General features: G+C 46.6%; 1 protein-coding gene across 3 annotated transcripts; it reads left to right on the plus strand.

Moving 5' to 3' along the window:
* Positions 1–1,365: 1,365 nt before the first annotated feature.
* Positions 1,366–11,722, plus strand: pcyt1aa (phosphate cytidylyltransferase 1A, choline a). 3 transcript variants are annotated; one of them, XM_062993766.1, is made up of 9 exons: positions 1,366–1,434; positions 5,116–5,254; positions 5,835–5,934; positions 6,011–6,127; positions 6,212–6,363; positions 6,453–6,531; positions 7,446–7,588; positions 7,668–7,856; positions 9,753–11,722. In XM_062993766.1, the coding sequence occupies exons 2-9, from the start codon at positions 5,141–5,143 to the stop codon at positions 9,981–9,983; spliced, it is 1,125 nt and encodes a 374-aa protein (XP_062849836.1). In that variant the 5' UTR covers positions 1,366–1,434; positions 5,116–5,140; the 3' UTR covers positions 9,984–11,722. The 3 variants fall into 3 exon arrangements, with proteins under 3 accessions (XP_062849836.1, XP_062849834.1, XP_062849833.1); XM_062993764.1 differs by lacking the exon at positions 1,366–1,434 and adding an exon at positions 1,455–1,535 and having other exon boundaries at positions 5,113–5,254; XM_062993763.1 differs by lacking the exon at positions 1,366–1,434 and adding an exon at positions 1,458–1,535.
* Positions 11,723–12,609: the final 887 nt, after the last annotated feature.

Consider the following 12,609-nt stretch of genomic DNA (forward strand, 5'->3'; position numbering starts at 1 on the left):
ATTTCTTTTTTACGTATACACCTCAGACTTTCAACATAACACACAAGACTGTTTCCTGCAAAAGTTCTCGGACGACACGGCCATTGTTGGATGTTTATCTGACGGGAACGAACCGGAATATAGGAGGATCATCAAGGACTTTGTTACCTGGTGTGAACTGAATGTGCTTCATATTAACACCAGTAAAACTAAAGAACTGGTGATCGACTTCAGGAAAAAGTCGCATCACACCACACCTGTGAGCATCCAGGGTTTGGACATTGAGATGGTGAAGGAGAACAAATACCTGGGTGTTCACCTCAATAATAAACTGGACTGGTCTAGCAACTCGGATGCCCTATATAGAAAGGGCCAAAGTCGCCTCCACCTTCTGAGGAGACTGAGGTCTTTTGGAGTGTGCCGACCACCGCTAAGATCTTTCTATGACACTGTGGTAGCATCAGCCATCTTCTACGGAGTGGTGTGCTGGGGTGGTGCAATATCGGAGAGACAGAAAAAGACTGAACAAGCTGATCAAGAAAGCGAGCTCTGTCTTGAACTGTCCTCTCCAACCTGTAGAAGAGGTGGGAGAAAGGAGGATGATAGCCAAGCTGTCATCCATCCTGGACATCACCACACATCCACTACATGAGTCTGTAGGAGACCTAACAAGCTCCTTCAGTACCAGACTCCTCCACCCCCTGTGTAAGAAGGAGCGCTACCGCAGGTCCTTTATTCCCACAGCCATCAGAGCTTACAACAATAATAATATATAATAATATCACTCGTTCCTAATCTTTCATGTTCATGGTGTAATAACAAGTGCAATATGTAACCTATTCACAATAAGTGCAATAACCTAATATATTTTTGCATATTTCTAATGTATATATTATTTTTTAGATATTTTTTAGAGTAAATAACTACACAGTATGTGTGCAATATTTTTTACTTAGTTGTATTTCTTTCTGTTTTTCCTGTCTTCATACTGCTCTAACAAGTTAATTTCCCTAAGGGGATCAATAAAGTCTTATCTTATCTTACAAGTACTCGGTAATCAGTACTGCGTCCACCTGCACCAAATCATATTTTTCTCTTTCCACAAGGAGGCAGTGTTGAGGCTATTCATTCACTTCTGTAGTGTTTAGGGGAAGTGAGCGAGCGCGTATTTGGGATGTGTACACTAGATCTGTAGCGAGGGAGTGAGTATTTGTAATCATGTACACTAGCTAGTGTATAGTGTTTAGGGCAAGTGAGCGAGCGCGTATTTGAGATGTGTACACTAGATTTGTAGTGTGCAGGATAGGTGAGGGAATAAGTATTTGGGATGTGTACACTAGATTTGTAGAGTGTTGTGTGTATAGTGTTTAGGGGAAGTGAGCGAGCGCGTATTTGGGATGTGACCGCCTGCGCTGTTGGCAGTTAGCTGTCAAGCGCATAGCACCCAGCAGTTCGGTCAGTTTAACTTTAATTTCGGTGAATGTTCAGATTGTTCAGTTTAAACTTCATTTTTATTCACTTGATTGCCTTATCGTCTGATTTACACCGAGCTGTCGGTGAGTTTTGAACTCTTATTACTATTGTTTAGCGCTGAACTCTTAATGCTAGGTAAAGTTAGCCGTTAGCATATGTAGGTAAATGCCAGTATGGCTCTGTATGTAATATGATCATATGGGCATTAATGGCATTGAATAATCAGTTCCAGGTACTTTCAGGTACTCCGTAAATTGTCGTGTCTCAAACAGCCTTCAGCAACCTGGTGAATGTGTAAAGAAGACATGATGATGACTGGAGGTCATTTAATACAGTCCAGTGCTTGGTGAGCGAAAGTATGTGGACACTCGAGCATCACATCACACCATGGACTGGTCATCTAAGTACGAGGTTCAGTGGATTTTAGAACAGGACTGCTGGGATTGGCTTCACAAGTCTTCACAAGTCTTCACAAGTCCTACAGTCTGAGTTCCAATTCAGTTAGGATCGTCCTTAAGGTTTGGAATAAGATAAAGATCAGGGCTTGGTGCAGGTTTGCAGGTTTGGTCAAGTCTTTATTTTTTCTGACAACAAACCTGTCAGACTGTTTTAACAGAACATACTTTGTTCTGACAGGAAGGACACTCCCTAAACTGTTGGCACAATGTAGGAATTGACTAGAATTTGCTGCTTTAACAGTCTCAGCTCTTTAAAGGAGGAGATTCTGGCTACATGAGTGGTGGGTTTGGCTTCCATTAAGCTATTTAGGATATTCAGTGCTGTTGTATGATAAGACCTGGATCACTTGTCTAGTTGGGGTTCCAATTCATCCAAATTCTTTAGGCAGGATTCAGGTAGAAGGGTCACATTTGGCTTTTGTTTAATAACTGAGAAGACGGATGAGTTTCTGTATGGTTTGATCCAGATACGCTGATGTAATTGGTCCAGTTTTGTGACGTTTGTCCTCATAAATGATTTAAGAAGAAATAAAAATAATAACCTTTATGCAGCGTGATCTACTGTGCAGGCCAGCTACGTTTTCCAAACTACTTTTGGAAGGATTCCCAATTCCCGGAACGTTCGGCACAGTGCTGGCATTTTCTAGAGTGCGCGTATGTCCTAGCGTTCAGATTTCCCTGGAGTAAGTTGGTGCCCGACTTGCCAACCCAGCCAAAATACGCCAGCTTCTATTTCTGACCCAGTTGCCATGTGTGTCCAAACAGCTGCTGGCTGACAGTCAGTAGCTGCAGGAGCCGCATGATACCGGATGAAAAATTAAACCGTGGTGCTTTCCCACAGACTGGCAGGACTCGCTGATACGACGTGTGGTGATGTTCGACTGAAGTCAGATGTTTACATTCATGTCCAGTCATTTTTGTCAGGACGTCTCAAGCCGACACGTCCACATTCACAGCGTTTATCAGACTTTTATCTTACGGTTCCAAGCAGTTGAGTCTTATAGGATTTGAGCGGGTGCCCCACTGATCACTAGTCCAGTACCTTAACCATTAATGCCAAGTTCGGATTTCACTCTACACGACTGATGGGTGATGGGGGGTTTTACACTACACCATCTATCACCAACTGGAATCGCAGGCGAGCTTCTCTGCTCTCCCAAACTACGTTCAGTCACAAAAACAAACGTGAGAAGTGACGAGGGGTTTAACGACACCACGTCCAAAAATACACGTCAACAAGCAGCGAACGATCAGAGTTTGTGCGCTGATGTGCAGCGTAAAATCAAAGAGGAAAAATAAATGAATCTGAGTGGATTTGGCAACGTGAACAGCATGGATTGTTCTATAGTGAGTCGGAGGTTAATAAATATTGTTTGCAATGCAGCGTGGGTGTTTTGTAGAGATCGATAAGGTCAGAAATACTGTAAAGCTTGTGTGTGTGCTGATGTATTCTGATATAAACTATATTACCCCTGTGCCACTGCGTTTCCCCTCACACCGCATCTTGCGTTCTCATTGGCTGTTCGACTTAGCACTCATCGCCAGTCGGGCAACTCAGATCCAGATATCTGACATGCTAGAAATCTCGCTTCGGTCGGCGAGCTGCTCGGATCGAGTTGTTGAGTAGTTCACACTTAGCGATTGAGAGCCGAGTTTAGATCGCCGAGCGAACGCCGAGTTGCTCCCGAGCCGGCGAATCCAGCGCCGACCAGCCGGCGAGCGAAAATCAGGGCACAAATCGTGTATTGTGAACCAGGCATACGCCACTACTGCTCAGGTCAGACCTTGAGAAGGCTTCATTTGAGCCAGATTCATTCCAAAACCAGTCCTACTGGAACACATGACTACACACAAGGCTCAGGAATTTTAAGATAATCTTCCTTCCTCATTATTCTGTCTACGTTCTTCTATCCTGAAGTTCAACCACAGCATGCTTCCCCTCTTCCAGTGTACTATACTACTGGTCTTTGTGGCTGGCCTTTCAGAAGGGCTTTTTATTCCCCTCATGTGATTTTGGAACAGGTCCTTCTTTCCTGCACGCTTGACTGTGGACAACGACAGCTTCTAATTCATGGCAGCTTGTATTTAGTTGGGTTTTGGGTTTTTGTTGGGTTGTGGCCAAGCTTGATCATTAATGAGGGATTACGAGGCCATGCTACAAAGTAAGATGCATGGAACAAAATCTAACCCAACTAACTAGTGTTTAGATACTTTCTACCCAGCAGGTTTAGCAGGGTTAAGTAGAGTTGGCATCAGCCGGTACTTAAGGATCAGGTATCTGCTCCGTATCTCAAGGCGGAAAATGGTGTTGGTGCAAATCCTGTATTTATTTTCTTTATCTTTTGGATGGCGACGCCACAGCGGATCGTTCAGCTCCGCATACCTCACCCGGGCTTGGGACGGGCATTGAGAGCGCACCAGATACCGTATTCTACCGCTGTGCCACCCGAGCACCCAGTCAAAGCATTCACAATTACCCACAATGATGAAACCTGAGGTCAAAGCCACGTTTTGGAATGCAGACGATGCACAGCATGTATCAGCTGGTAACAAATGTGGAAGTGTTTGTAAAGGCGCTGCGTTCTTCAGAGCGTGGCAGAGATAATTGAGATAAATGAAGAAACGAGACCAGGGCTGCGTTCCATCACTACTCCTAACACTGGTACCGTTTCCTCTTGGTAGAATCTGTGCTGCCGTCATCAGGAAACCTCAAAAAAGGTTTGTTAGATGATCCTTAAAGGCTAAATGGATATTTTTTTCTTTAAAAACCATAAGACCAGATAAAGCCGCTCAGGAATGAACACACAACACTCTTTTAAATAATGAAGTTCAGGTACTTCAGTCACGAACCATTACTAGGGATCCACAGAAACTGAAGGAGCCCTGACCTCGACCTAACTGAACAACTTTCAGGATGAATTAGAACATCAAACCCACAGATACACTATAAAATCTTGTAAGAAGCCTTGCCAGAAGTTTGAGTCTGTTCTAGCCACAATGGTTTGTGAATAGTTCATCCAGCAAGCTCATGGTTTGGTGTCCACATAATTTACTCTCTATTAGTAATTACTATCGTGTCCCCACACCTCCCCGCTGGCCGAGGAGAGCTCCGACTGTCACTCGTTTGACTAGGTTATTATTATATGACATTATTCGTGGCAGGAAATCAAGTCTCGCACTGATGAACAGTTTTATTTTCCAGCAGAAGCCGAGCATCATCCAGTCTCAGAATGGAGGCCCACGGTTCGACCCAGACTGTCTCCAGGAAGAGGAGAAGAGGCGAAGGATCAAACGGAGAGGCCGAGGAGGCCGACAGGCCGGCCAAATCCAAACGCTGCACCGTGGTGAGTTACGGTTAACTAGTGTGACTTTTTGTGAACCCTCCTTCCTTATTTTAGGAATGACCAATTGTGCCTGTTAGACGCCCGGCCAGGCTGATAGCACGGTTGAAGTTTAAACTTGAGATTTAAACTCAGCCATGGTGGACTGCTGTGCCACCCAGCATCATTTTACCCCCTTTTCTCCCAATTTAGCATAGCCAATCTGCCTCTGGGGACCCCAACGGTGTCCAAGGAGGGGGTGTCAGAGCCACGCCCCAATCTCTGTTCTCATTCACTTCTGTACGAGCGGCCTGGGCACCATGGTCCTTACGCAGCACCACCCTTTTTAGTCCGGCCTCTTCCCACCCAGCAGACTGGAGGCTGATTATGCCTGCTAGAGGGCGCCCAAGAGTTCAGAATCTGGGGTTTATCCTGCTGCGCCACCCAGAAAGCCACTTCTTAACTTTTCAGCCATCATGTCTTGTACTATTCATGTTATAATACAAACATAAATGTGATAATCTGATAAATCCATCATAATGTTGTGTGATACATCGTACTATTAGAATTATTACAACACAGCTATTATAAATGCGCTTTACAGGGTATTAAAGATCCCGCTCCCTACGCGGACGAGCTCGAGTCTTTGGAGGAGTTGCCGTATAAACGCGTCACCATGGAAGAGGCTCGCAGAGGCACACCACGTAAGTTGGGCCCCTGTAGAACACCCTACGTGGGTATATAGCACCCCCTAGTGATCAAAGCTTCTTGTTTTCCCAGCCGACAGGCCGGTGAGAGTGTACGCCGACGGCATCTTCGACATGTTCCATTCGGGACACGCCCGGGCCCTCATGCAGGCCAAAAACCTCTTTCCCAACACGCACCTCATCGTCGGGGGTACGAATGAACCCGCTGATCTTTCGTTCTGTTCCCTTTTGCCGTTCGTTCGAGTCTCTGATCTCCTCCCTCGTCTCTCGGCAGTGTGCAGCGACGACCTCACGCACCAACTCAAGGGCTTCACCGTGATGAACGAGGACGAGCGCTACGACGCCATCACGCACTGCCGCTACGTGGACGAGGTGGTGCGCAACGCGCCGTGGACCCTCACGCCCGACTTCCTCACCAAACACAGGGTACGCGTTGAACTACGGAGACGGGGCGTGAGAGCTAGCCTGGTTTGCGTAGTGCTAACCTGTGTGTGTGTGTGTTTGCACGTGCTCAGATCGACTTCGTGGCTCACGACGACATCCCGTACTCATCGGCTGGAAGTGACGACGTCTACAAACACATCAAAGACGCAGGTGAGACGAGTACGGGTCAGATCGGAAGCTTTAGAGCGGACGCCGGTCAGCACCGTGAGCTTGATGTTACACTCATGAGCCGAAACATTAAAACCACCCGCATGATATGCAGTCAAAACAGCTCAGACGTCTCCACCAAGTAACATCCTGGTGCTTTCCCCCGGGTAGACGTTGCACACGTACCCGGCTGTCCACAAGATCTTGGAGAAAACGTGATTTGTTGACCAGTCGAGCTTCTTATGTGTTTTCGACAGTGGACAGGAGTCTGCAGTTTGATCCACGATAGATCTTGTGGTCCATTCCGGACGCCACCGCCTTTATGTCCTCTGGGATCAGTGAGTCTTGGTCGCCCAACAACCTGTCCCTCTTGCTGTTTTGGAGATACTTGAACCCAGACGTCTGGCTATAACGATTTGGACTGGCCTTATGAACTACCATCAGCCCGACATCTAATAAGATCTCTCACCCCCACACACACCAGTGGTAGCGAATAGGCACTGACGTGCATATTTTTTTTAAATACCCTGGCTGGGCGCCATCTAGTGGACATAATTGTCAGTGCCTGCAGTGGGATGACCGGACTACGTGGGTGGGGTCTTCAAACGCTGTGTAAGGACCCTGATTAGCAGATTGAGAGGCGCCTGTGCAGAGTGCATGGGGGGATAGGGTTCCGCTAAGGGCTGGACGTGGGTCGGAGGAGGCGTGAGCAGCAATGTACCCACCTCAACAGCAATCACGGATCCTCCAGCAGCGGAAGACAAAACTATAAAATGCTTAATTAGGCTTAATCGTATTATCATATCGTATTACATATGATTATTATTATTGTAGTGGTGTTTAATGCACTTGTCTCCGCTGTCTTACGAAATAATCGGAACTAATGATGCGCTCCGATCCGCTCGCGTTCCCGACAGGCATGTTCGCCCCGACGCAGCGCACCGAGGGCATCTCCACCTCCGACGTCATCACGCGCATCGTCCGAGACTACGACGTGTACGTGAGGCGGAACCTGCAGCGCGGCTACACGGCCAAGGAGCTCAACGTCAGCTTCATTAACGTGAGTATGCGGTCGGCGTCCGTTCCCACGGACGTGACGCGAGCGACGGCTCACGTTTGGAATTGCCGCCCCCGTGCAGGAGAAGAAGTACCACCTGCAGGAGCGCGTGGACAAGGTGAAGCAGAAGGTGCGAGACGTGGAGGAGAAGAGTAAGGAGTTCGTGCAGAAGGTGGAGGAGAAGAGCATCGATTTGATCCAGAAGTGGGAGGAGAAGTCGCGCGAGTTTATCGGAAACTTCCTGCAGATGTTCGGGCCTGAGGGAGCGCTGGTGAGTGCTGGGTTCTCCAGGCATTTCACACTCACTAGGATAGAATGACTGAGCCACTACAAGGCCAAAAATATGTAGACACGCTTCCTAATTATAGCGTTCATGGAAGGGGTCTGTGTGTCCCTGGTTCCAGAACTTTGGGATGCATTGGAACACTGATCGTGATGTATGTGCCTGAGCTTATAAGTGTTTTGTCCAAATAGGCACAAATCCTGACATAGCGCTTTTCCACCAAAAGAACTCTGGTTCTGGTTCTTGAACCGGTTCTGTTCAGGTTTCTTAGAACCTTGGTGTTCTGTCGAGAACCGTTATGCGTTTCCACCAGTTTTTGGGAACCAAGCAGCATCATCAACGGTGGGCGTTGCTTAATGAAAGTTAAGAGTAGTAACATCATGGCGGAGCGTGTAGATTATCTGTGGGGATTTGTGCTGCTGTTACAGATGTTCGTTATTATGTTAAAATGCATGGATCAGCTGTCGGTGATAAGAAGACGTGACGTGTTTGTCTCAGTCGTTGTGTTCTTTAGTTCGTTGACGTGAGAAGCGTTTTGCGCTTCGCTCTCACCGCGACTCTCGGCACAAATAACCGATTTGCTCAGCGCTCGACTCGAGCGATAAAACATCGTTAAAGTTCCATTTGTGTGAAATAACCATCAAATCTACTCTAAAATACAACACTGTTAGCTGGATTTACTTCACGTGTGGTTTATGCAGCTCGGGGTTCTAAATCTTCTCGGGAGAGTCAAAAAAGCTTAACGTGGCTGAACGTACAAAAAATTAGACATAGAAACACTAAATTTCTCACCGTTATTACTGGTTCTAAGCGCTCTGTACTGCCCAAATTCATCAGTCGTTGTTTTAGTACAATAAGCCACGGTACACTTTATTTTTCGCGTTAAGCGTCGTTCGTACTGTCCGGGTCGCTTTTACCACGTCATATCACACAGTTCATCTCTTTTAAGTAAATATGAAAATATCAGCGGCAAACTGGATCAAAATGTAATCAGGTGAACTTAAAAAGATAAAAAAAATGCAGCGACAGGCCGCTCAGGTGGCGCAGCGGTGAAGTACGCTAGCTCACCAGAGTTGGGTTTCTAGATACATCGTATGGAAACTCGGCTCTGCCTTTACGACTGGGTTGGGCGGCAGTATGAACAACGTTTGGATGTTGTTCAGGGGCTTAGGGGTAGAGTCGGAGCGTAGGTCCTCATAACTGGTGCGACTGCGGCCCCTGCTGGTTGACTGACGGCGCCTGCACAGGGCCGAGGAATAACATCGAGGGGGGTGTGACCCTCCGTGCGCAGTGTCTCTCGGTGTATGAACTCGGCTCGTGCGGGTGAAAAATGCAGGCTGTACCGATTGCGTGCCGGAGGGGGGGCGCAAGTCAGTCGAGTGGCGTCCTCAGTCGGCGGCAAAAAAAAGGGTCGAATCAGTATAGTGGACGTAATCAGGGTAATTGGACACGATTAGAATAGGGATAAAAATTGGGGGAAAAAAGTGGGGGAAAAAAGTGGGGGAAAAATAGAGACACCGGCACAGTGGGTTAGCGAAGCACCCAAACCTCGACACTGTGACACACCCACTGGTTACGTCACGGTTCACGCCGAAAAACCCAGTATTCTGTGGTGCCAGATTAGAACGCTAGTTCGCTGTCTGGAACCTCTTTTTTTCGGTGGAACCACGCGGAACCGGTTCAAAACCAAGTTCGGGAACCGGAACCGTTCCGCGTCGGTGGAAAAGGGTTAACAGACATACTTTGCAATCTGGTGAAACACCATAGAAATGCCTATAGCTTTGGAACAGGGTGTCCACATACTTTTGCAAACCGGCTATATCTGTTCACGAGTGTGTATTAATGTGTTTTTTCTGGTGTGTGTGTGTGTGTGTGTGAGCGCAGAAGCACATGCTGAAGGAAGGAAAGGGCCGCATGCTGCAGGCCATCAGCCCGCGCCAGAGCCCGAGCAGCAGCCCCACCCGCGAGCGCTCGCCCTCGCCGACCTTCCGCCTGCCCTTCTTCACCAAGACCTCGCCGCCCGCGTCGCCCGGGAGCAAGCGCGCCCGCTACACCATCGCCGCCCTGGGCCAGAACATCAGCGAGGACGAGGACGAGGAGGACGACAACCTTTAAAAACCCGACGCCGCCCGACCATCCCGTAAGCGTGGCGGAAATCTCCACTTCCCGCAGCCACAGGGCGTCGCCGGTCACGCGCGGCTCTTTGTTTAGCATCCTGTGGCGTCTAGTTCACGTTTGCCCGGCTGCGAGACGGCATTACAGGACACCGGTGTGCCCGGTCTGAGAAGCCGTGCTGTTTTTATTCTTCTCTCAGTATAGACGCTCAGATTTATTCTTTATTTCTTTTAAATCAGGTCCTGACTTTGTTCTAACAGTTTCACTGGTGTGTACTTTCCCTTTTTAATTCATTTTATTGGGATTTTATTTACTTTTATCGGGATAATAATATTTTAATAATATTACTACATGGATAAATGTATTAGGACACCACTTCTAACTTTTAAATTCACGTGCTTTAGCCACTACAGTTGATTACATACAGTAAATTACATGCTTCTGACTTTGCAGCAACAGTTTAGGGAAGTTAAATTAAATCCAGCAGCGGTGCCTGGCGTGTTGTCTGGACACGTGTTCATCATTTGGCCGTTCCGATGCCTCTTCGTTGTTGTCTACAGTAAATGGGAAGGTTAGACACTACTTGTAATGCTTATAGCTTTATTATTTCATCAGCAGCACCGCCCCGCCTGTCTGTACTATAACATAGAGGAGTATTTATGTACTGTTCCTTTTTTTAACGTTGTGAGACACACAGTCCACTTATTTTTTGGTTATACTGTGGAGTCTCTACATGTCTGTTAGGTCACGGTCAGTGTGGGCGATCCGATCATAAGTGGATAGCAGGGACGGATCATCATTTGTAGCCTCTTTTATAATGTATATTTTATTTTTCTGTGGCTAAGTGCTTTCCACACGCGTAATTACCTCTTTTATGTATATCTTAGGGTTATATATGTTCGTTTAATGTCCTTGTTACCTATGAATAAGGAGCGTTTGACTACTCACCAGAAAAATCTTTGTCTTATAACCACTTAGAATTAAGATTCTGCAGCTAGCTAATCTTGATAAACGTACCAGTGTAATGAGCTGTGGGACGCCACTCGTTAATGAAGACTAACATGTAAAGAACCTATGAATAAAACTCACCTCCTCCTGCATAAACTGCTCTATATAAAACGTTTGGTGTCCGTGCGTGTCCCTGACCACCTCCGAATTTCCAAGGAGCATCCTGGCGCCAGGTTTAACTCGGGCCGAATTTTTGGATGCTGTAGCCCCCTGTAGTTTGTCGAGGGCGGATTCAACTCCCACTGTGTGAATAAGCTGCTGGCTGGGGTGTATACGTACCTGCAGCCCTTTAGTGCACAGGGATGTCGATCGTACTCTTTCTTACCTACTTTAACAGCAACACGTATTTCGTTTTAGTTTCGAGGTCGCGTGAATATCGAATGAAAGTATTGCAACCGAACGTGTTCAAAGCTGGAACCTCTCTGGGGGAGCTAGAGCAGCATCATTAACCTGAAGGTGCTTTTTTATTACTCCTAGAATTTAGGGTATACAGGTAAGAACTAGGGGTTCAGTCGGAACTCACCTAACGGAGTGATCGTGTGTGAAGATCTTGTGTGATATGTAGAGCTACTGTAATAGCCTCCGTCTGACTGCACAAGCTAAACGGATCTGGACGTTTCTGATGTTTATTTCCTTCTCCTGTCCGCTCAGCTTTCTGTATGTCTGAGAAACAGAATAAATCAGTCTAACACGGAAAAGCTGTTGATTTTATATAAGCTGTATAAAACATACATACTTTTGCAGTGTTCTTTTTTTTCTGTGGCCAAGTGTGACCTTACTTTTTTATTTTTTATTTCCAAAGTACGAGTGTTCTTCAAAAAGTTTTTTTTTACTCTATTTATTAAGAATTTCAAAAACAAATAACATCACTTCTCCACACACTCACCTTCCCTTACGATGCATTTTTCCCAGTGTCGTTTATTTTAATGCCATGAGCAAAAGATGTTTTTGGTTGAGCTCGTAGCCACTGATGCGCCGCTGCTTTCACGTCATCATCACATGAAAATCTTCTTCCCCTTAAAGCTTCTTTCAGCGTCCAAAAAGATGGAAATCGGTCGTCTCTCAGACGACCTCCTCCACCCTCACACCGCTTATAACCACAATATAAATGTGCGAGAACTTTTTGAACATCCCTCGTATATTAAGGGGTTGTTTGTTTATTTTTGTTTAATGCCTTTGTACCCTTATAAATAGGGATAATCCGCTAGCACACCAGCACCGAGATTCTGAACTCCTCGATCTAGAACTCGGCGTTGGCTGGGCGCCACCTAGCGAGCATAACTGGCAGTGCCTGCAGCAGACACGTTTCTGCTAGGGTGGGATGACCGGACTATGTGGGAGGGGTCTTCAAACGCTGTGTAAGGGACCCTGATTAGCAGATGGAGGCGCGCCTGTGCAGAACAGAACGCGTGGGTGAAAAATATACCCACCTCGACTGCAATCAGGGATCCACCAGCAGCGGAAGATAAATCGACTAAATTGGGAGAAAATGCATCAATAAAATAGGATTAAAGGACTGAAAATTGTCACCTTATGCTGAAAGATAAAACAAAACGTGCATGTTTGTGTTATTTGAAGCGACTGAAACCATCTGAGATGAGCACAGATTACAAACCAG

Source organism: Trichomycterus rosablanca, chromosome 4 (genome assembly GCF_030014385.1).
Source record: "Trichomycterus rosablanca isolate fTriRos1 chromosome 4, fTriRos1.hap1, whole genome shotgun sequence".
Classification (NCBI taxonomy): domain Eukaryota; kingdom Metazoa; phylum Chordata; class Actinopteri; order Siluriformes; family Trichomycteridae; genus Trichomycterus; species Trichomycterus rosablanca.